General features: G+C 29.4%; 1 protein-coding gene across 1 annotated transcript in view; it reads left to right on the top strand.

Moving 5' to 3' along the window:
- Nucleotides 1–25,445, top strand: part of Nrx-1 (Neurexin 1) — a 44,693-nt gene that overhangs the window by 4,112 nt on the left and 15,136 nt on the right. Inside the window, exons 3-11 of the mRNA XM_064355938.1 lie at nt 6,101–6,154; nt 10,063–10,198; nt 13,372–13,521; nt 13,565–13,725; nt 13,776–13,802; nt 15,928–16,086; nt 16,141–16,293; nt 19,662–19,962; nt 22,455–22,646. Of these exons, the coding sequence (XP_064212008.1) occupies nt 6,101–6,154; nt 10,063–10,198; nt 13,372–13,521; nt 13,565–13,725; nt 13,776–13,802; nt 15,928–16,086; nt 16,141–16,293; nt 19,662–19,962; nt 22,455–22,646 (1,333 nt within the window). The remainder of the gene's footprint in view (nt 1–6,100; nt 6,155–10,062; nt 10,199–13,371; nt 13,522–13,564; nt 13,726–13,775; nt 13,803–15,927; nt 16,087–16,140; nt 16,294–19,661; nt 19,963–22,454; nt 22,647–25,445) is intronic.

Below are 25,445 nucleotides of genomic sequence, written 5' to 3'. Positions count from 1 at the left end.
TAATTTTAAGAATTTTTTTCAATACTTTATTCTTCTCGAAAGCAAAAATAATTTTTTTAATGTACAGATAATAGCAATAATATTTACTTGTTTGCTCAATAAACTGAAAATTTTTATAGTAAATTATGTTTTCCTTTAATCTCTTTATAGTAATTGTTAATAATAAAAACAAACTAGTAATTCTAAAAAAATTCAGATTAATTCCAAACTAATTCCTATAATTCCGTAGTAATTTCTGTAATTTTAACTTAATTTATGTATGTAATTCCAAATTAATTTTGATAATTTAACCTATTTTTATAGATTTCAAAAAAACACAGTAATTTACAAATAATTCCAAAAATTTTACCGAAATTACAGTAATTTCAATAATTCAAAGTAAATTCATAATAATTTTAATAATTCCAAAGTAATTCTTATGCTTATTCCAACTTAATTTTTGTAATTTCAAATTAATTTCTATAATTTCAAATTAATTTCAATGGAAATTTAACGTAATAAGAATATTCATAATTTCGTATAATAAATCCAGACAGTAGTTAGCAAATAATTTTAATAATTCCAAATAATCACTTTCCAAAAAATTAGTACCACGGGTTTTTTTACCAAACAATTTATGTAAATTAGTAATAAATTTCTTTGTTAGTTTGTCTTGCTTTGTTTTTTATCCTATTTTATTTTGTTAAGAAAATTCGGCTACAACTGCCTGAAAAACAAATCGTAATAAATGTTATTATTTTAGCATGTTTCCTGAGATACTTTTTTTGCAATTTTTTTTAAACATTTCGAAAAAAGACAAAAATAAATTGAAATTGGAGTGTTTTTTTCTGTATATTTTTTTGGCTTGTTTTTTGGCTAAATTTTGTAAAAGACAAGTTAACAAATCAAAAGAAAAATATTTTTTTCTAACATGCATCACCGTTTTGAGTTAACTTTTAGTCGCTGACCAACCAAGAAAAATCTCAAAATTTGTGTCTTTGCCCAGCGTTTTGGCTCATTTTTGCTCACAAACTTAATCATTTCGCAAAATTTCGTTAAAAACAAGCCGAAACCTCAGTTTTGTCGAGTTTGTTGTAATATTAACCTGCAGAACAACAGAACAAATCTGCTTAAAAGTATAAGTAGAAAAGTCAACAAATTAGTTAAAATTTGCGTGTTTTTTTTGTGAGACTTTATCAAGCTTGGAGAAACTTTATCAAGTCTCTAATTATATTATTAGCGTCTTTTTCGAGCGCTTTAGTTCGTTTTTCAACCTGAAACGCAATTATGTTGCAAAAGTTTGTAAAAAAAATAAACCGAATATTGAATTGTAGCTTTTTTCAAGCTGTTTTGAGCTAAAAACTTAGTTTTACGGTGAATTTGTGACAATAAAAATTACCAAGTAGATTTGTCTGAAAGAACAAATCTGCTTAAAAAACGAAGCAATAAATCAATAAACTAGTTAAAATTTGTGTTTTTTATTTTTGTGAGACCTCACAGAACCTGGTCAAAAAAAAAAGTAAAACTGGTTCAAGTTTTCAGGATTTTTTGCTTCGCTGAAACAAACGAAACAATTGCCAAATCAGGTTGTTAATTAAATAATTTTGTGATAATCGTAATTTTTCTTATTTTTTTTTTCATAGTTTTCCGTAGTTATTTATTTGGTTAATTTTACCAAAAAAATAGTAAAAATGAATGGTTTATGATCTTTTTATTATTTTATGTTATTGTAGCATGTTTTCTTGGTTATTTTATTGCATAACCTAATTTTGTAAACTGAAATAGAATTTTTTTTGTTTAATTTTTTTTAATTTTTTTGTGATTTTCTGGCAAGAGTTTTTGAAATAAACAGAGTTTTTTTATATTTTTTTGAGTTTTCTGAGCATTTTGAGCATTTTGCAAAAGCTCTTTATACACAAAGCGAAAAAAATAAATAAAAAAAAACTTCTCAGATTATATTAAAAAAACTTAAACCTTCTGTTCCACACTAAACCTGGCAACTTTTTCAGTCCAGGTATGGTCAATTATACAATGTGTTTTTAAATGATTCTCATCTAGTAACTTTAAAAAAATGGAGCATAGAGCTTAGTACAGCCAAGGGTCCCAAAAGTCTCAATCCGCCCCTAAATTGCTTAGCAACTTGAGTAATAAACAAATGAAGCGCCTTTATTATGAAAATTGAATAAATCGTTGCTTAGCAACCGCATTGTTGTAAAATCATAGCCGTGTTGATTTTTTTGCTGCGAACCGCGTTTTTATGGTTCAATTTCGTATCGATTTTGGTGGAGTTGTTAATTCGAAAAGGACCTAATTTGCCCGTAGCAAGGATGAAGCAAAACAAGTAAAACGGTGACGGGAATCCGCCTACTTCACTAGTAGGGTTAATCTCATCCACCCCCGGTGGTGGCGGCGTAAGCTTTGGTGACGGTTGGCTTTCGATAACGCCCGCACCATTTATCCGAATATTGCGGATTTTTTGCAGTAATTTGAGAATAATGACGAGGATAATGAAAGGGTGCCGTGTGTTTGGGATCGATGTAGACAAAGATGATAATCGGGTGTTGATTGACTTAATTACGCTTCAACCCTTTTGTCCGCTTCTTTCTTAATTAAAAGCATTAGTCTCGTCTGGATTCTAATTAGTAATCGCAATGTTTATCAAAAAATGGGCTTTTTCAACTGTGTAAAGATTAAATCGGTTTGCTAAACCCGTTAGAATTTTACTAGCGAAATGACATTTTTCATTCCGGGTTAAGGTTCCCCATTATGGCTTTTTTGCGTGCTAACTTTATAGAAATAATATCGTTTTATGTGATCTGAATAATAAGTGGATTTTTCATTCAACCCAAAATAAGTCCCGATTTTATTAGGCGAGTAATTGGCGGACAAATCGCCGGGTTAGGTGTTGATGTTAATTAAAAATTTTGGTAAAACCTCTCACGACACTTTATCCCGGCTTTTACCGCCAGTTTTAGACACCTGGAGGCCCCGAGCGCAGCCGACTTTACAACGGGATTCAGTCGCGCTATGAGCACGAATAAGAATTTAATTGAAATCAGTCTGATTGTTTCGAGAAACAATTTCATAATTAAACACGGACATGATTTAAATCCAGCCCAGCGTGAAATGAAATAAATTAACCGCACACGTGTGCATAAATAAATTTTTTGGTAATGATTCGGTTCGGTCTAACCAAGTTTGAACACGACTTGTTCCCACAATCGGTTTCAATTTTTCCGGTCGCCTGTCGATATCAGGAGTCGCTCCGGAAATGGAACTCTGGCAAAAGTGTGTAATTATCGATTATCCCCATAATTACGCGAATAAAAAACAAGTTCGGGGATCGAGAATTCGGTCACGATTTCGGCATAATGAAAAAAGTTTGTTTGTCGAGACGAGATTTGCCTAATAGAACGCGAAATTGATTTATCCGGATCTAATGACTCAATTTTTTAGGAAATTGTAACTAAAACTATGAACTACAACTAATGCAAGTTCTCTTGAAACGTGGACTTTTGTAAAGTAATAAATTAATAATAATAACAATAAATAATAACGAAAAGAAATGCCCAAAATTGATATCTTTGTTATTTGTTATCATTTTCAAAAAATTCCAGGAACAGGTCTATTTTGATATTCTAGTGGTCATTTGTTTTTGAGTTGTGATACCATTTTTAATTTTTTTAACCGACCTTTTTTCCAAGTCTTTATCATTCTGGTAATAAGAACAAAATGAAGTTAAAAATTAAAAAATAAATTTAGAAAAGTATAAAAAATACTGACAATTACACATAATGGGCTTTATCTGTTTGTTTTTCACTTATTTTATAAACGCCAATTATTTGTATTTTTATTTTTTTGAAAAACTAGCATAAAAAATAAAACCATCTGTGTAATACTCTCAATAACTTTCATAGCTCTTTCATTTTATTTTTTTTCTTTGTCTTTTTTTTGCTTTATTTTTATTTTTTTATAGGTACTTACGTACTAGAAAATAAAAATATGTACTGTCTAAAACATTAACGAAAAATGAAAGCTGTTGAATGAATGACTCCATAACAAAGATGTGTTTTTTGCGTTCAGAAATTAACTTAGGAACTATTATAGAACTAAGGAAATAAACAAAAATGTGGAGAATGAGTCAAGCGGTACTTTTCCTATTATTAAATAATTTTAATTATATTTATTTATAAATTAAATTAAATATAAATATTTATAATAAAATAACAAAGCACTTATAATAAATAATTTGTTTAAGATAAACAAATAAAAATTTTGCCCAACAATTGAGCTTGGTTTTCTTTACCAATGCGCTTAATTTTTATTTTTTATACTTACTTATACTTATAAACAAATAGAAAAATTTAAGTTAAATCGTATGTGCTTTGAAAAAATTTTCAAAAAATTTAATAACTTAGAAGCGCCGCAAGACTTATTCACTTATATACAAAATTAATGAATATACTATCTACTGCATCGCTTAAAATTATTTTTAAGTTTATTTAGCGTTAAGAGCTGATTAAAGGCAAATAAGTATTTTTAGTGAAACTTCTATCCATGTTTTCTGCGTTTTTGGATGTTATTAGCAAATCACATGGCCCTTAGTTATCGAGAAAATACAGAACTTTCAAATAATTTGGAATTAAATGAATGAAAATATGAACATTTAAGTATGTTATTGATTACATTTTTATTGATTTATTGATTAAATTTTAGGTGTTAAAAAAGCAAAAACCTAGAAAAGTTAACTGAACTTTTTCTTTAGAGTAAATAGTGAACAACTTTACTAATTTTGCAAATCAATTTTTCTCTAAAATGTAAACAAGTAAAAAATTAAGTCATTTTGATTCTTTAGTGAGAAACTAAAACATTAACTTTTTTGAAAAATATTAGAGTACCACGTAGAAAAACTATTTCAACCATTAGTAAAAGTTAAAAAACAGATTTTTTTTGTGTTTTTGCAAAACACAAAGAAATTTGAACGTAATGTTCGCTTAATTTAAATTGTGAATGCCGTCAAAGTGGCAGATCCGTCAAAATAATTCAAAAATATTCGAATCCAAAAACAAAAAATACACAACAAAAATCACAGAAAAATAAGACAAATTAAGACAAACTTTACTTTTGAAATAACTTTGCCAAAAACCTGAGTAAAAAGCTAAATAAAAAATTTGCCATAGAAACTACATTAGTCATTTGGAGGAAGCGGCAAATTGAACTTAAATTCCATAGTTAACTTGATGAACAACTATGTAATTTTTTTCAGAATTTTTCTACTCTTTCTTCTAATTAAAAATAAGTAATTGATTATATTATTCGTAATAAAATACATTTTTGTGTATTTTTAATTTTATAATGTATTAGCATTTTCGGGGCTATTGACATTTTTTAACGAATTATTTGCACATTAATAAAAGACCACTTAACAAAAATTAATTAATTCTAATTATAATAGATTCTAAAAAAGATTTGAAAAAATTTAAATGCATAGACATTTTAATTTTGAGTTATAGTAAAAATATACTTCTCGCAGACTTATCTTGCATAAGGTATTCGTAAGCACAGAAAGTTTTGATAAAAATAAAATTACAAAAAAAATTAGACTCGTTTAAATTACTTGTACTATTTAACTGGGTGGAGCCAGCGTACGAAACCATCCGAGACCTGCCTCTTATGCACCCAACCAATAAAAGTTAGAGATAATAAGCAAAAAAATTCAAAGCGATTGTATTGGTCGCCAATCACAAAATGGTCTCGGGAATGAAACTGTTAAAATAATCACACTTTTGCGTAAATTTGCTTACTGGAGTCACGCTTAAAATTTTGTCTTTGATTTTTTTGATCATTATTCCAGTTTTCTTATCCACTTTATCAAATTTTGTGAAAAAAAAACACATTGTAGTGAACATTTCCATTTTCTGAATAAACTCCAGATAAGTGATCCGATGTGTCTGAATTTTTAAAACCACCGCATCCAAAAATGCAAAAAATGTTCCTTGTTTTGGAAAAATTGGGCTTAATATCTGTAATAAATTATTCGCTGGAACAGGCTGTACATACAAACAATATTTCCACACACCACACAACCAACCTGTCGTTGCAAAATGCTCCCTTATTGCAGTGTGACGGTGGCATAATTGCGGGAACTGAAGGTGTCTGTCTGCCACAGTCTAGGGTGAGTTAGACTGGCCTAAGTTTTTAGATCGCCTCTCTGCTTTCTCCTCACACTGTGCGCTTTTAGTGTAGTGAAATGACCGTTTTTGCTTGGACAAGATGGAAACTGGCATGATCACAATATCGATCGCAAAAACAATTTTTACGGTCAAAGACTCGACCATTGTTCACGTAGCATTCAGTGTTGACTTGCTCCTGTTAGCTGCTTTGTTCAAACTTCTACTCGTCTTCTTGTTCTGTGTAGAGTTTGTATGAATGTTATCGTCGTGTTTTCGCCGAGAAAATTGCCCAAAAGAAATAACCGGCGAAACTGCATGCTGGCGTCGGCCACGGCGCTAATTCGCGCTTTTGTGCCCGCCTAATCCATCAACTCGGAATAAATTGAATCGATGGGAACGTGGAACATTTACACAATGCAAAAATAGTTGGCCATAGTTAAAAAGCACGTGCTACGTCCGACACGCCCAGCACTTTCGTCCACGTATATTGATCTATCTACCCTTCCTGGTTCTGCTGCACATCCTTTTCTTTTGCATTGAGAAATGAGGACGCAGGTTTACATCCTTACTTGCAAGATATCAATATTCGGGACGATTATGGAGGGAAAATCAACAGCGAGACAAACTGCACAAATCGCGTGATTTCACGCAGTTGACATTGAACCAGGACCTCAAAAATAGACTTCGTCTGTTTAAATTTGCTAATAATAACAAAAATCGTGGCTAGGTTTTTTATTTATTAGCGCACAGCTACGATGATTAGGCAGGAAGCAGAAATCAATATTTGCCGTTTCGACAATTATTCTAATGGAAATAAGCCAACTATTACAATTTCTACATTGTTAACAATAATTCAAGTTACCCTAGCAACGTGTTAAACCATCAGTGCACGCGCGTGGGTTTGGATAAAGAGCTAATACGAAATTTACTAAGTTTTTTTTCGGTATAAGGGAGTCTATTTTTACTTCAGTAATGACAAGTCAATATTTGCTTAGTTTAATATTAAATACCGTATTGAAATTTTTCAGTAGTTGTGTCTGGAAAAAGTGTTTTTATTTTTTCTAATGTGTGCTAGAAAATTTGAAATGCACAACAAATAAACTATTTTGGAGGTTGGCGACAATTTTTTTGAGCGATTTCATATTATTTAATACCAGTCACTCAAAATTATTAGAAAAATTTGGAAAAATAAAGAAATGTTGCTTTGTGTGAATTTTTGGGATAACGTAAAAATATTGCTACTTTTAACACACTTGCTCAGTATTACTTACCTAATTACTTTGAAATAATTTTAATAAAGCTCTTAGCTTATTTTCTAATTTCAAAGTTGAAAATAAAGTGATTGTGTTTTTATGAGTGATTTTTCTAATGAACAAGCTAAAAAATACGCTTTTACTTTTAAGTTATTGTTAGTTTCTGTTGAGAGTTGAGTCAGATTAAAGTACTTTTTGCTGTATCCTAAAAATTTCTATTCAGTAATCACGTCGAAAGCAGCGTTTGCTATTATTTACTTTTCTCTTCTAATAAATATTAATTGATTGAAAACATTAAATATTAATAAAATTTAAAGCACATATTAACTATTTATTAATCTAAATTTTATGATTTTGTGTGTTATTCTAAAACAAACGGTGCTTTGTTTTGGGCAAAAAAGTAGTTGCTACCTGCAAATTATCTTAATTTTTTAATTTTATTTAATTAATTGTTATTATTTTTAACGTAATTTTTTGAACAAAAGAACGTTTAAGCATCGCTTGTTTTAGAAAAAATAAGAAATAACATTGGTATTTTTCTATTTAATTAAAAATTGTAAGTATAAGAAATTGTAAACAAATTTAAAAAAAACTGACATGCATAGAGAAAAATGGAAGGTATTTAATAGTAAACGCTGCGATTTATGTAATAGTTATAGTTTTTTTTAATAGACACACTATAAGCACAATTTTGAGACAAAAATCCGGTTATTCAAGCAAAATTTTGCTAAAAAAAACCGAGGAATAAGTTATGAATGTCGAAAATTACGTTACTGCATTTACAATTTACAAGCAAAAACGGCAAAAAAACACATATTCTAATAAACAAGAGCCAAAAAACTACAAATTTTGGCACCATTTCGCAATGGTACTGTTTAATAAAATTAAAAATTATATCATTTTGTTTTCTGAGTAAGAAAACTATAATGTATGAAAGTCAAAATCTAGACAATAACCCACTTAATAACTTTAAAAGAAACAGCTAAAAAATTACAAAACAAAGTTTGAAAATTACATTATTGTAGACTTTTTAATAAATTTATTTTATTTTCAAGTGAAAAACTTTTCTTTCTGCGAAATAGCGTCAAAAATGACTAAATCACGTTGAAATTAACGTTCTTTTGACGTGTTTAAAGTGATTTATGAGTTGCTCGTTTAATAAGTGAAAAACCTTTGTTGAAAAATTTCGTTAACAAAAAAATTTTTATTTGAATTTAAGATTTTTAATTATTTAATTATTTTTAGGGAACAGTGACATTGTATAATGTATTGTTTCAAAAAAGATCATAATGTATTTATGTAATTTCAAGTCAAACTGTCGCTATTTTCGCTGTTTTGTTCAATCTGGCGTGTTTTTCACAAGAGAAATTTACTTACGTTCAGTTAAACTAATTACTCTTAAAAAATGTTGAAAAACCATATGCTAAGGCTCATTTTTACCCAAACTATTTTCTTTTGGGACACATTTTTTCTTAAGCAAACCGACAAATTTATTATAATAGTTGAAAATTACGTCTTATTTTTAAATGAAAAACTTATTTATTCTTCAAAATTTCTTCTGAAATAATCAAATTATATCGAATTTAATTGCCTTTTGACCTTTTTAGAGTGATTTACGAGTAGCTTGCTGTGCAAATTATTTGTTGATAAATTATGAAAACAAAAAAAACTTAGGTCAAGAGTTATTTATTACATTTGTAGCTAAAAACTCACTTTATTTCAAAATTTTACGCTGACAAAAATGTGATTTAATAAATTTTTCTTTTAGAGAGTAAAAAAATAAAAAAATGGGTACAATTACCCGATCATTCAAAACTATTATTTTTAAAAACTTAAGAACCCACTTTGGATAACTTTTTTAGAACTGACAAAATATGTCACATGATGTTCTCTTTAGATGTAGGTCGTTTTTCAGAGAGAAATTTATTTATTTTGCTATTTTTTTTAACAATTTATCCTTTTTTGAAAGAAATTTGGTAAAACACAACCTAGAAACTAACTTGTTTTTGGATTTTTTAACAAGTGCGCAACAAATAAGATTGAAGCAAATATTTTTTAGCGTTAAATTTCAAGATGTTAGTCATGCGCTTAATGTGTTATGCGATCATTTGAATTTATAATTCGAGTAGGCTTTAATCGTGTTTTAACTTGTATGACAACGCTGTTTATCATAATGAATAACCCAAAGTGTCAAATAATCATAAATTTCGAACGCTAATATTTAATAAGAATACAATTTTTTTTCATTTGCACTAGTTTACCAACACTCGCATAAAAAGTGGTATATTCTATTGTAAATTTAAATAATTGCATGTTATTTTTCATTATTAATTATAGACTGCAACAAACGTTGCGTTGGTTATTCCACAACTGTACATAGAAAAATGGTGGATGCGCCGGGCTAAAATGCAAGCACGTTGTTTTTTCACAATAAATCATTTGAATAAAATAATTTGTTTTCTAATTAACTTACAAAAGGAGTAAATTTGCGCGCCGAAGCGCCGGGCCACAAGGAAGTGAAAATTGTGAATTAATTAGGTAATTAAATTTCTCTCCGAGACATGTACAAGTTTGTTTACGCCTTCCTTTTAATTGAATTTGAAAAAGAGTGGTTTTGCTTGAAACGAATTAATTTTTTGCTTCGTATTCTGTTGCAGATCCTCCGTGGCAACAGCAGCGACGCTTGCGAAATTCGGGACCCTTGCCAACACGGCGGCATCTGTATTTCCACTGATAGCGGTCCCATCTGCGAGTGTCGCAATCCCGACTACGAGGGGGAATATTGCGAAAAAGGTAAAACAACGCGTCATCTCTCCATTGGATTATTATTGTCGGGATAAACGCTGATGAATAGGCCTTTCACGGGGGATTTTTGACGTTGGAGCAACTGCTTGGAGGCGAATCGATAGCTTGCGCCTGTTGTAATAATAAATTGCACTTATTGAAATTTTTGTGCAGTCTGGCGTTGGCGTGCGTTTGCTGACGTGTAGGTGGACTGGAAAAGGTTGAAGGTGGGAGCGATAACACGCTCGTTTCGCCTCTATTTGAATATTTAATTTGGCTCAAAATCAACAAAATTGGACGAGGGGCCGAGAGCAAAAATATGACAATAAGAGGCGAGATTTTATTCAAACAAGTCCGGGAGGCCGGATAGAGTAAGGTTCCGGGATCAATATCGCCATAATAATACATCAATGAACTTTACATAGGTCAGATCGGTCGAAGCCTAGGCCGTATTTATGGGCCAGCGCTTCCATCTACGTGCACAGACATAATACACCGCCAACAAATAATTAATTCGTTTAAACTCTCGATTTATACACACGGCTCGATAATGGACACGTAGTTTTTGCTAACGGCTGGTAAAATGCTAAAAACATGTGTTTATAGTTTTGGACAAGTCCCAAATCTCCGAATTTTGCGCAAAACTTGTTTTATGTACAGTGGGCTGAATTATGTAAACACTGAAATTTGCATTAACAATCAAACTATGACTTTTAGAAAAATATATCTAAAAATTACACTTTTTAAATTTACCGCGTCCAAAATTTAGAAAATTGTTGTCAACTTATCACATTAGTTGTGTGAATTAACACAAAGTTTCATTTTTTCATATGACTGTTGTTTGCGTTGTAAAAAATATTTAAAAAAATAAAATAAAAATGTAAGGTGGTCAATAGAAAAGAGTGCGAACAAATGTTTGTGTTATTGTTAGATCAAATTCAAAAGAAATGTAAACAGTTACAGTTAAAAGTTAAAAATAAAAAAATAAATACAGGAAAAAACTCTTTATTAGAGTAATCTCCAACAATGCAAAGAACCTAAAACCAAAGGCTCAAAGTATTAAAAAAATTATAATAATAAATAAATCATTGTATTGTTTAATTCTAAATTGTGTATTTCTGAATGAATGAAAAACATTATTTTTTTCTAAATAAATAGCTATATTTGCGTATGAAATACAAACTGTTCCGTTTAAAATTTAAGTTCCAATAATATTAATTTTTACTTTAATATTGAGTCGTAATTCGTTAGGTTTTTCTAAATAAAAACACATATTTTGCTATTTTTTACTGCGTTTTGAGATTACTCGAGTTATTCTAAATAAGTTTTACGTTTTTATAACTTTTTCTTGTACTTAAATTTAGCTATTTTAAGTTTTATTTTAATTTTTGGATTTCTACTTTTTATTCGGAAAATCCGTAAATTTTTTGTTTGAAGGTTTTGAATTTTCATTTTGAATATTTGATAGGAATCTTTAATATTAAGTTCAAACACTTAAACCTGACTCAATTTTTTTAAGTAAATTGCTCCAAGTTTTTAAAATTTACAATTTTCGAGTACAGAGCATTCTAGAGAATTACTTCAGAAGTTTAAATAGAAAAAAAAATTATTGTTATTTATGGTGTCGAAGATTGTGAAAAAAAAATGTAAAACAATTTCCTGAAAAATTAATTTGTAATTTTAAGTTGTAAGAAAAAATAAAATTTTTATCCTCAAAAATAAAGCTAATTTTTTAAGAAATTGTTTTAGATTATTGTTATATTTTCCATAACTATTTACACCACGAAAACTAGAGTAAAATAAATAAGAGAAATTTTATATTTTAATAACGATTTCAAAATTTTTAGAAGTGGCAGGGTTACCGATTTTTGGAGTTAAAGGTGCGAAGCCAAATTTTTTTAAAGAACCTTAACCATTACGAAACCTGACGAATTTAAGTATAAAGAAAGCTGATAGAAACCCTTTTAAAATAACTCTCATAAAATCTAAAACTTGGAAATGTTTTCTCTGAGCAAATTTTTCAAAGTTTCAAAAAAGTTTCAAACTAAAATATAAAATATAAAATTTTGTGAAATGTGACCACGTAGCTTCTCCAAAGGCATATTTTTTTAAACTGGACAAGTTTTATAATACTAATCAAAAAAGACAACGCACTATCGAAAAAAAAACAAAATTAAAAAATATAACTATAACCTATAAAGATATAAAAAATAATTATTTTTTACAAGCATTTTCTTTATTTATAAAAATTGAATAATTTATTTCAAAACATGTTTTAAAATAATAAATTTGGCTTGCTTTGTTTAATCTGGTTTATTACTTTAAAATTGTCTAATTTTTTTTAAGTAAGGTAACTTATTTTAGAGCATATTACCAAAAAGGATGCAAATTATCACAAAAATTTGATAAAGTTTACCATTTTTTAGCTTATTTTTTTTGGTAGTTTAACTACAAATTTAATCTTACTGAAAAAAAATTTTTAGTTTGGTTTAATTAATTAACCCGGCGCATCCACCAAAATTGATATTTAAATAAATCAAGTTGAAAGTGTTTTCACTGAGCAAATTTAGCAAAGTTTTAAACCAATTCTATTAGAATGTAGATTCTTAGCTGCCCCAGAGGCATTTTTTACAATGGACAGACTTTATAATATTAATAATAATAATATAATAATAAATTTATTGCCGTCAGATATTGAAATACATCAACGCAGACAACGCACAGATCTATCAGAAATAAAATGAAGCTTTATTCTGTTATATTATTATTTCGTAGACCATCTATTGAAATCAAAAATAACTAGTACATTTTCTGACAACTTTAAGTTCCAATTCTAAAACTGAGCCCTAGATCTAGCCCTTAATCTGCCCTGTGATCAGTTTTATTCCGAATCAAACAACCGCAATGTTTTACGGTTTGTCGGTTTTCCACCAAGTCTATGAAAGCTTTTCCATCTTTTCCGTGCGAATCTCCGGTAGACTAAGCCGGATTTGGCAAACAAATTGACAAGACAAGCATATCGAGTCTCTTTTGCTGAATTGAGTTATAACAGATTTGCGACTTTAAATCCCAGCAAGATAAAAAAAATGCACGAATCTATTGTAAATCCGTGCCTCATTAGCGAAATAGGTCAACATCCCGGCTCTCCATCCTATTTACCCTCAAATTGAAACTTATTCCAGATAAAGCCCCATCGGAGGCGGTTTTCCGAGGTGGTGAGTTTTTATCGTACGATCTCAGTCAAACTGGGGGCGAACCCATCGTCAGTGCTCAAGACTCCGTTACGTTTTATTTCAAGACGCGACAACCCAACGGACTGTTGTTTTACACAGGTATTATTTGCGCAACTTTTTGCAAAAATTAACTTTGGTTTAGGCGACGGAACTGATTATCTCAACGTCGCGATTAAAGAAGGTTGCCTTAGTCTCACCATGGGCCTATCGAACGGCAAACAAGAAATGCAAATAAAGCCGAATAAAGTGCGTTTCGACGACAATCAGTGGCACAAGGTCAGCGTCCATCGGCGGATACAAGAAGTGGGTAGAAAGCGGTAAATTGTAATTGTTGTAACGTAATTTTTTCGCAGATCTCGGCCATCACCAGCTTTTGTCGGGTAAGAGTTTGTTAATTAAAAACAGCGAGTTTCTAGCGAAATAAGATAAATTATTTGTAATCGTATTACCGGTAAGCGTTTTACTACCTACATAATTTTGATAAAGTTCAGAAGACGATTACGATGCTAGTGTACAAGGAAAATTCATAACTGCAATAATAGGCTTTGAAGCAAAAATACTTCATTTACAAAACTAATAAAATTCGCAAACTCGCGCTTCCGCTTAAACATTATTAAATCGATGCCTTATACCCTCCCTAATAGACAGCAATTTTGTTTTGTTCAACTCGAAACAACGTAATTAAGCGATACCATCTTAAACGTGTTGCAAAATAAGTAATTTTGGAGGAACAATAGACAGTCTCAATCTAAATTGCCATAGCAATCATGGCCCAAATTTCAAAATTTTTTAATTATTTCTGTTTAAAAATTTGTACAGAGGCTTTTTTGTTGATTATTATTTTTAACAACTTTTACTAAATAGATGTAAAAAACCAAACAAGTTCCAAATTTACATTTTTGCCTTATCTTAATCGATAAAGTTGCTTTTTAAAAAAAAGTTAACAATTACAACTTTTTACTGCGTTAGTGTAATGATTTTCTTACTTACCTAGTTTTATTTTTTTTGTTTAAAAAAACTCGGCTTATGTAAATAAAAATAATAAATAAATAAAATTACGCAGAAATATGCATTGAAAAGATAATAATATTTTGGATAGTTTCGTTTAACAACCTGAATTATTCTTTTAAATTATTTAAATTTTATAAGAAAATTTGCTTATGTCAGAAAATTTTATTAAAAAGATTCAAAAAAATTATAAAAAGTGTTTTTAAACTGATAGCTAAAAAAATTGAAAAAAAATTAATTAGACACTGTATGGCAACATTTTTGAAATAGCTGTATGTGTTTTGCTTTATTTATATAATTGCAGATTACTAGAAAACTTAGCATATAATGAAGCAAATGATACATTTTTCCGGCGCCTCCACCAAAATTGAAGATTTATTAATATCAAAATATCAGCAAATTAATATTATTTTTTTTGTAATTAAAGCACAATTTTGTAATATTTTAGATCAATAATAAACAATTACATTAAAATTATTTTGATTTTACTTGTTTTATAAAAAATTGTTAATGTTTTGTCCAATTAATGCTTTTTTTTGAGTACAATGTATTTTATTTTTATCAACTCGACAAAAATGTAAATTTTATTTAAACTATTTGTCAATTTTTAAAAACAAAAACATAACTTCTAATGAATATTACATTATAAAGAGACTTAAAATGAATATTTTGGTCTGTTTAGTTCCATAAAAAATGTTTTTGTTTTGTTGAATTATCGACAAAAATTTTGCAGATTTTTTGGGCAAGAATGTTGGTATTTTCAGAGTTTAAGAAAAATTTTCTGAGAAATATTTAAGTTAGAGTTTTTAGCATTTTTTTTTTGGTTTGGTAATTATAAGAAAAACAACGTATTGTAGAATTTATTTAATAAAACATGGAACATTTATTTGGGTAAAAACAAAATCGCAAAAGTTTTAGTTTCTATTTTTTAAATTATTTAAATCATTTTTTTATGAGAATGGCTCTTATTTTATGCAAATATTTGCTTTAAAATGATAGTATCTTGACTTGTTCTGTTTAACAAAAAATGTTTTGTTAAATCAACGACAGAAATTTGGCGGATTTTAAATAAAAATTTTGGTATTTCCAGAGATTTTTTGAGAGATTTCTGGTGAAGTATAATTGAGTTAAAATTTTTAGCATTTTTTTTGTTTATCTTTTTTAAAAAACAATGTATTGTACAATTTTTTATTAATATTTTGCCAGATTTTTTCTGTTAGTAGTTTTAGTCAATGTTTTTTAAATAATCTTAATTTATTTTTAAATAAAAATAATTTTAGTTTTTTGCAAAAATTTGCTTCGAAATGAATATTTTGGCCGGTTGACTTCAATAAAAAATTTAATATATTTGTTGAATCAGTGACAGAAACTTGACGAATTTTTGGAATGGAAGGAAATTTTAGAGTCACCAGAGATTTTTTAGAATAGACCCAGAAAATTGCAACAAAAATTTTATTCAAAGTTTTCAAAATTTTCAAAAATAAAAAACAATTATAGCTCTCGGCTGTGGTGGACGGGGTCTACGCCGACCACTCCCACATCGCTGGTAAGTTCACAATGTTGTCGTCGAGTCGTGTCTATGTGGGTGGAAGTATCAACACTCGTGCGCTTCCCGGGGCCCGAGTTCACACCAACTTCGTCGGTTGTATGCGAAAAGTGAGTTCAGCGTTTAAGGGTCGGTTTTCGGTTCGGTTGTAACCGAGATTTCAGGTAGAATTTGTGGCGGATACGTTACGGTTAAACCTTCTGGAGTTGGGTCGTTCCGGTAGCCACCTCATCTCCGTGGCGGGCCAACTTGATTACAAATGTCCGGCAGGGGAGTCCCACGACCCCATCACCTTCACCACACGGGATTCGCACTTGGTGAGTTTCAATTGGCGCTATTTCCGCCCTTGGCGCAAATCTTACCGCTATTATTCCATTGAAATTCGGATTATTAATACAATCAATGCAGTTTTTGCCTGTTACAGTATGTTATCGAAATTGGAACACATAATTTAATTATGAACTATCAAACCGTGACCCAATACGCACCCGAGTTACTGTTGCCTGTTTTATAATAATCTGGGATTTATTAAAACATGACAGAATTGCAAACAAAATTTCATCCTATATTTAACCCTCCTGGAGGTGAAATTTCGACAACAATGACAGATTTTTATACAAACTGTCATCCCTTCTTTAACCCTCTTAGGGGTGATATTTTAAAAATTCTGAGACACGCGCTTCTTCATTTTTAAACGAAACCCCAAATTCTAATTTGCATGGAAATAACTTAAAAATAACGCATTTTCTTACAAGCTGTAACAACCAATTTAACCCTCTTAGGGTTGGTTGTTAAAAAAATCGTCCTTACTGGTTTTCTGCCTTACAAAAAGACCGGCATCTAGCGATACCATTTACAAATTTTTTTCTTACCTCTTAAATACAGTTAAGTACAAATTAACAGCTGATTTGTCCAGCAAGAATCACCTGGAGATTTGAATAGTCAGGAAGAAAGGATATAAGAGTGAGATAAATAATGATTATTATGAAAGAAATAAAGTAATTATTGGTTTGTGAAATAAGATATAAAAAATACAAAAATTATATTTTTCTCATATGGCGATAAATAATGGTGATAAATAAATAGAAAAAATAACAAAATGTACTTTTACTACAATTTGTAGTAAAACACATAAAAATAGATTAAAAATAAAACGTAGACGAGATATCATTGATGATATCACATAAAATTACAATGTGTTCATCAAGTCACCTATGTAATGTAGTGCTGTTAAAATGACAGATCCGACAAAATAATGGAAAAAAGGAAAAATTACGGAAATATAAAACACAAATCAAGACAAATTCTACATTTGACACAATTTTGCACCAAAAAATGCAAAATAATGAGTAAAAAGTTAATTTAAAGATTTGACAGAAATGACAGTACTCCATAGTCTACTATTGGTTATTTGGTTAAAAAGATGCAAAAAATTACAAAAAGTGTTTTTAAACTGATAGCTAGACTTAATAAAAAATTGAAAAAAAAAACTAGCGACTTTAATAAGACACTGCATAGCAACATTTTTAGAATAGTTCTACGTGTTTTGCTCTGTTTTATTAATAGTTGCAAATTACTAGAAAACGGAAAACTTAGCATATAATAAAGCAAATGATACTTTTCCCGGCGCCTCCACCAAAATTGAAGCAAAATATCACCAAATTAATATTATTTTTTGTGACTAGAGCACCACTTTATGATGTTTCACATCAATAATAAAAAATTACATTAAAATTATTTTCATTTCGCTTGTTTTATAAAGAATTGTTAACGTTTTGTTCAATTAATGCAAGAAATTATTAAATTGATGATTTTTTTGAGTACATTTTTTCAACATCTCATTTGAGATAAAAAATACACTTACTATTTTTCATCTTCTGCTAGAGTTTGTAGCAAGACAATAAAAATAAATTAAAATTAAAATCGGTACAAGATGTCAAATAATTATACTCGTATACAGAATCACATCATTTTCTTAAACAGACCTACTAAAGTAAAAAAAAAATCGAAACAATGTGCTTGTAAATTAGTCTAAATATTAAAAATTTAGTGCCGCTTTTATCAACTTTGGTTAAATCTAATGAATAGTTAAAAATAATCGTTTCTGTGAATTTATTCCACTACTAAATTTAACCCCTTTTTCTCAGTGGAAATCTATTCTAATAGCACACATTAACCTCGATTAACATGTACTAGCCAACGAATTTTATACTTTTAAATCGTAAAATTCTGATTTTATTTATGACATGTCATGTTATGAAAAGACATAACAATAATTGTGTAAGAATATGTCGTCACCAACAAACTGTGACATACAGGGTATTAAAAAAAGTAAAAAGATATACAGGGACTAAAAAAATAAAATATTTAAAGAGGTAACAGTATGGACCAATAACTTAATAAACATCTGTAAAGTAGCAATTAGGTAATAACTTCCTTAAATTTTTTACATTATTTTTTTAACTAATTGTTGCTGTGTTTGAGTCAAAGAAGTTTGTCCGATTCAGTGATTTTTGTTGAGATTTTGTCATTTAAGGCTTTTTATAAGTATCTGCCTACATGAAAAATATACAGGGAGATACAATTGTAAGGTTCATTCGCTGATTTGGCAATATGTATTTAGTTTTTAGAAAAACTAATGAGAATATTTTGTTAAACCGCTTAACAGATTAAATATTTTATTCTTGCTTGGTTTCGCAAAAAGTTCACTGAAATGTGAAATGAAAAGAAGACGAATGTAAAAAACAAGTACAGTTAAGGGCCAAGAATATCCTTGTTTATTAAAAAAAACACATTTTTTTAAAACAATTTTTGTCTTAAATATTATTAAATATTAATTACATATTAAAAACTATCATGGAATTTCATGTCGGAGTCGGTAATTAAACTGAATCCAAATTCTTCAATTCTGTGCTGGAAAAAACTTAACGCAAAACTAAAAAAAGAAACTCAATTTGGAAGAGAGACAATTATTATTGAAAGACAAAAAACGTAATTTGAAATAAATAACACAAATTAAAAAATCTTCTTCTATATTCACGAAATAATGTAACAAAAATAAAGAGTACACAGTGCTAAATATTTCATTTATAGAAATTTTGCGTTTCTGGCAATTTTTAAGTTTTTGCCAGAGATTATCTTTGCAATATTATGGATTATTCCACATTCCTTTTCTACATTTTTTTTAAATGTAAGTGTATAGAGTAGTATACATGCTTCTAAAGTTTTCAGTTTTATCCACTTTTCACATTTTTAATACAATTTCTTGTTAATTTGGTAAACCATTGCAAAAATTAACGATCTGTTACTGTCATAGTTAGTTTATGGTGAAATTTTGGTCGCTGTTATTTAACAGAGAATGTTACAAATGTTGTTAACAGGAGGTAACAGAGATTGCAGAATACGAATTTAAATAACAGCTGTAATTTTTACAGTAATACGAGGATAGTAACAAAAGTTAGTGAATAGCACCATAAATATGCACTTATAGATAGAAATGAATTAACAAAGTAACAAAAGTAAATATTTCTAGTTGAATAAACAAAGAAATTAACAGAGAATTACGATAGGATGATACAGAGAAATTAGAATTTTAGCAGACTCATCTCCTATACTTATTACAACCCTTGTGCCAAATGAGTGTGTTTTAAAAACCAAAGTTTTCTTCTTCACTGTGATTCCTTAGATATTGCCACCTTGGAACGCTAAAAAATCGGGCAACATCTCGTTCAAATTCCGCACAAACGAGGCGAACGGCTTGATCCTGTTCAACGGCGGAGTTCGTCCTCCTCGAGTGGACTTATTCGCGATTGAAATCTACAACGGGCACATTTACGTGCACCTGGACCTGGGTTCGGGCCACTCGAAGCAGCGCGGCTCCAGACGGAGGATCGACGACGGCTCCTGGCACGAAGTCACCTTCCGGCGGACCGCCCGAGACGCGCGAATCACCGTCGACGGCTTCCACACCGATTTCAAGACCATTGGTAAGTTTGCCAAGTTCCCAGTAATGCTCGTAATTGTGAAGAAGAAGAAGAAGAATTTATTAATTAAATAGGAAACCTAGTTACAATAGTTAAAAAAATAAAAATTACATTAGTGGATAAAAGTCACACTTATTGCACATTTATCTTCACATAATCTTTGATTTTTGATTTAAATATAGATAGAGTACCTGCATTTCTAATATTGTTTGGTAACTTATTATATTCATTAATACCCTTAAAAAATAAAGATAACATTGTTTGTCGGTAATTTACACTTTGAACATTAATTTTGGAAGCATCCCTAGTCTGGTAATTGTGTACACTATTTCTGCAAATAAGAAATTCACTGAAATACTCTGGTACTCCAAGCTTAATTATTTTATATACAAAAATCATGGTAGAATAATACAGTCGTTGCGTCACAGAAAACCACATTAGGGCCGATAACATACATTTTATAGGTGTTAAGCGGTTACATCTTAAAATTATACGCATTCCTCTATTCTGAAGCTTTTGCAGTTGTACAACATGACTAGGCCGTAGCAGGTACATAAATGTGGCACAATAATCAAAATGTGGTTGGACAATACAATTGTAAATTAAAATTCTTTATTTGCATTGACACATGCGTAGATATTCTTAAGAAAAAAAAACAATTTCGTCCTAATTTTTTTACAAACATAATCAAGATGACTTTCAAAATCGAGCAAGTTATCTAGGTAAAATCCTAAATACTTACATTTATTAACAAACTCTACAGTTATGTTATATATGCTTAAATTAATGTTGGCAAAATCAATTTGGTTGTATTTATATTTAGTTGTAAAAATTATAGCTTTAGTTTTGGACACGTTTACTTTAAGTTTATTTGTGTTAAAATATTTTTCAAGTGTTTCGAGAGCCTTGTTCATTTTTTGAATACATTTATCAAGATCAGTGTCATAGCATGCTACCAATGTGTCATCGGCAAACAAATTAACAAAATCACAATCACAATAGTTTACAATGTCATTAAGATAAATTAAAAATAAAAGAGGGCCAAGAACGCTACCTTGTGGTACACCAAATTCACTAGACACTTCATCAGACAAAACGTTATTACATTTAACTTTTTGTTTCTTGTCTGTTAGATAACTTTCAAACCATTTAATGACATTACCCCCAATACCATAGCACCGCAATTTTGTTAATAAAATATTTCTATCGATAGTTTCGAATGCTCTTTTAAGATCTAAAAAAACTGCTACTACATATCTACCACCGTCAATTTCTCTTTTAAATTTGGTAACAGTTAACTGCAGGGCTGATTCACAAGAGTGATTTTTTCTAAAACCTGACTGATTTGTAAACAGTAATTTATTTTTATCAAAATATTCTACTAACTGTTCATATACTGCTCTTTCAATCAATTTTTCAAATGTGGGTAATGTATTAATAGGTCTAAATTCTTCAGCTTTTGAAGTATTAGCAATTTTTGGTATTGGAATTATCGTACTAGTTTTTAAAGCATCAGGGAATTCACCCTTATCAAGTGATGTATTAACAAAATGTAATAGGACATGACCAATGACATTAAAAAAATGTTTTAATAATGTGGGATTAAAAAAATCATATATATTAATTTTATTTTCGAAAGATTATACTTTTGAGCTCTTTCATTTCCAAAAGTTTAAAATTACAAAACTTACTATTTACATGTATGTTAAGTTGAAGATCAGTTGTCGGCATAACATTATTGCAAGTAATACTATTGGCTATGTCCTTAATACTATTTACAAAATATAAATTAAAATTATCACAGATTTTTTTATCACAGCTATATGTTTTGTTCTGATTATTTATGGAAAATATCACAGACTTTGGTGCATCACAGGTAGGTTTACTAATGAGTTGTTTTAACGTTTTCCACATTTTTTTTGGTGAATGTTTATTATTGTCGATTTTCTCGTGGTAATATTTATCTTTTTTACGTTTTATCAAATTGACAACTTCGTTTCTTAACTTTTTAAAATTTAACCAGTGAATTTCCCTTTCCGCATCAACAGTTTGCTTAAATTTGCGATATTGCAGGTCTCTAGCTTGCGCGATTTTGGAGACTTCACAATCATACCATGGCAATTTTGTATTAAGCCTTTTACAACATATTGGAGCTACTTCATCAACAATATTTTTACAAACAGTAAATAAATTATTGTACAATAAATTAACATCTACTGAACTTTGATCCCAATTGTATTTTATTATTTCATCACATATTTTTATAATGTTAATTTCGCTAAAATTTCTGTAATAACGGTAGTTTATTAATTTTTCAAAGCATTTATCTTTACTATATAACATTGTAATGAAAATTATATTATGATCACTAATTTTAGGAGTGACAAGTACATGTGAATTTAAATCAACATCATTATAAAACACTAAGTCAATTAATGAACTACTGTTTAGTGTGCATCTAGTTGGATCTTTTACAATTGTGTGTGTGTGAGCAGAGGGTTCAACCAGTCTGGAGCTTGATGGGAACATGTACGTGGGCGGTTTAGGCCCGCCGTTCTCCGAGATTCCCATCCCGGCTGGATTGTGGACTGCTGTCTTACAACAGGGATTTGTGGGATGTTTTAAGGACCTCGTTATGAACAACGAGGCGGTTGACGTCGCCAGCTACGCCCGAGAGCAAGACTCCGGTGAGTTATAGGCGAGCGCACTTTGTGCCCACATTTAGTTAAATCGATCAAAATTCATTTTTACGCAACAAATGCGCTTTATAGGTGTCGGCAATTCGGCAATATATCATCCAGATCGGCTGATAGACAATCGCCATTAGGCTAAAACCCCTCATTGTGTCTACATCAACAAACATAAAACTTTCTATTGAATTAACAAATTCGACAAAAAGCGGATTAATGACGGAAAGTAGGTGCAAGCCGATGGATTTTAACTTCACCTTGAGACATCAAAACAAAATCCAAATCAATAAAGCGCCAGTTACGGCGGTTTCGTCACGCGATACATTTTCGCCGAGCGACACATTCACTGAATACGCAAACTATATTTAACCCAAATTTGCGAAACTGCAGCGTGTTAACACAACATCGAGGGAATAAATATTAAATTATTTTGCTTTGCAATCGGGGATTTCTTTTTGTGGAACTGATCCGCTCGGATGCTGGATTAGTGCGGAAGGTTCGAAATGAAATAAAACTGCTTAGTATTCACATAATTCAAATAAGGCTTGCCGCAAATATTAAGCTGGTTCCAGCCGGCCGTCGATTCCAAATAACGGATTTTTGGGGCGAGCCTTGAACAATTCAATCAAATGAAAAACTGTTGTTGTTTATTATTGCCCCCGGAGCCAATAAATATTTATTTTGATGTAATTTGTTTTCATTGGAAAATTTGTAATCAAATACTTAGCAATTATCACCGAATTTTTTCATAAATACGTAATATAGCAGGTTAAAATATTTGATGCCCTATATTTTTCCCAATCCGTATTAACAAATTAAAAGAAATGTACTTACAATAAGCTTGATGGAGATATTAAATTAAAAGTCAGGACTGTCAGAAAAAACCTGCTTTCGATTATAATAAATTATGATAGTAACTAATAATAATTATTTTTCTTAGTTATGAAAGTACGCTGATTTTTATTATGAATTATTAAATAAAATTCTTTGTCTTTGTAAGGTTATAATAATAATTTATTGTAACAAATTGACGAAAATTTGCAAATATAAATAGTAACAAACACTGGTCTTCATTTATGTTTGAATGTCTTTAAGAAAAAAAATGTTTGTGTATAATTCTATTTTATTTATTTGGTAAAAGAATGACAAAAAAGATTACTATGTAAGATGTAACTTTCATTTTGTTTCAAATTCTTTCACGTGCTCTCTTCTTTAATTATTTTCCTAAAATGTCAAGAAAAATGCAATATCTAGTTGTTATTAAAGGAAGTAAATCTAATAATAAGTAAGTTTATTTGGGTCAAGATTTTTTGCTTTAGTAGGTTTTATTTTATTAAATTAATGCCTTGTGCTCTACTGCCTTAAAGAAAAATTGTAGGTATTTAAACTAAATTAATCGACCGTATCTACTGTTTTACCTAAGTACTCTTTTTTGTATTTATGATTTTTTTTTTGTCACTGAATAATAGAAATGTCTTATTCTTTTAAAAGGAATGTAAACATAAAAATTGGAAAAGCACTGAAATATTTTAGGGAGTAATTATTTAGGTCACAAAATATTACGTCAAAATAAAAAAAAGTTTTTCTAGACTTTCATCTAGAAATGCTTCTTAATTTTTTTGACTGAAAAAACAGAGAAACAAAGACAAGAACTGACAGAAGTGATGAATAAGCGCTAAAAATAAAAAAAAGATAAAATTTCAAAATGACAGAAGGGATGACTAAAAAAGGTTTTAAGACAGAATAGTGCATGGAAGACTAGAAGAAAGTACATAGAATAGAGAACAGCGATACGCAAACCAAAAACAGGAAAAAAAGATAAAAAACAGAGATTAAAAAAATTACAGAAGATATTGGAAACTCGTTTTTTCTAGTAAAAAATAGAAAGTAGATAAAAAATAGATGAATATACTACTAAAACTTATCCGATTTCGGATAAAGAATAAAGTATGCAATAAAGAATAGAAAAAAAACTAAAGATAATATAAAAGAAAGAGGTGAAAAATTAAACTGAAAACATAAAAAAAAAATTTGAAAAATAGAGTGAAAAAAATAAGAAGTAGATAAAAAATTAAAAAAAATACTTTCAAAAGCTATCCCACTTCGGATAAAAATAGAGCATACAAATAAAAAAGAAAATATAAAACAAAAATAATGTAGAAAGAAGAGGTAAAAAAATAAACTAAATACGAGGAACAGAAAATACAAAATAAAGAAAAAAATTGATTTTGAAATTAAGATCAATGCACAGTTAATAAGTAAGAGTGTGAAAATGAAAAATAACACGCATCTATAACAAAAAATTGACAATTAATCAGAATCCGCTGCAAAAATTTTTAAAACGTTTCCTATTCAAAAGCAAAATTTTACACCTTAAATAAACTGACTCCAGTATTTAGGTAAATCTTAAAAACCACCCCCAGTTCAATAATAATTTTAATTGATTTGTTAACTAAGGTAATTTTGTTTTTGTTTGTTTGAAATGAATATCTTTTTCTTTGATGTATTGTTGTTCACTACGTAATAATTGAAACTGGTAAGTTTTTTAGTATCTTTGACAATGTTTTAAATACATAATACTTATATTTTTTTCGCCATAAAATCTGATCGGTATCTTAAAATCTATAACTCAGAGACGGAAAAAAACATAGGTATACAGAATTCTAAAATAATTTTACATATCGAAAACTGGAATATCAATTATGGTCTGAACTAACTTCAATAAAAATTAAAAGTTTTTTTCACTTATTACAACGAATATTTATCTTGAGAAACCAAGCTTTGATCGATATTTCA

This window comes from Tribolium castaneum, chromosome 3, assembly GCF_031307605.1.
Source record: "Tribolium castaneum strain GA2 chromosome 3, icTriCast1.1, whole genome shotgun sequence".
Taxonomy (NCBI): Eukaryota; Metazoa; Arthropoda; class Insecta; order Coleoptera; family Tenebrionidae; genus Tribolium; species Tribolium castaneum.
Note: the sequence above shows the minus strand (reverse complement) of the source record. Positions and strands in the feature narration are given on the sequence as shown.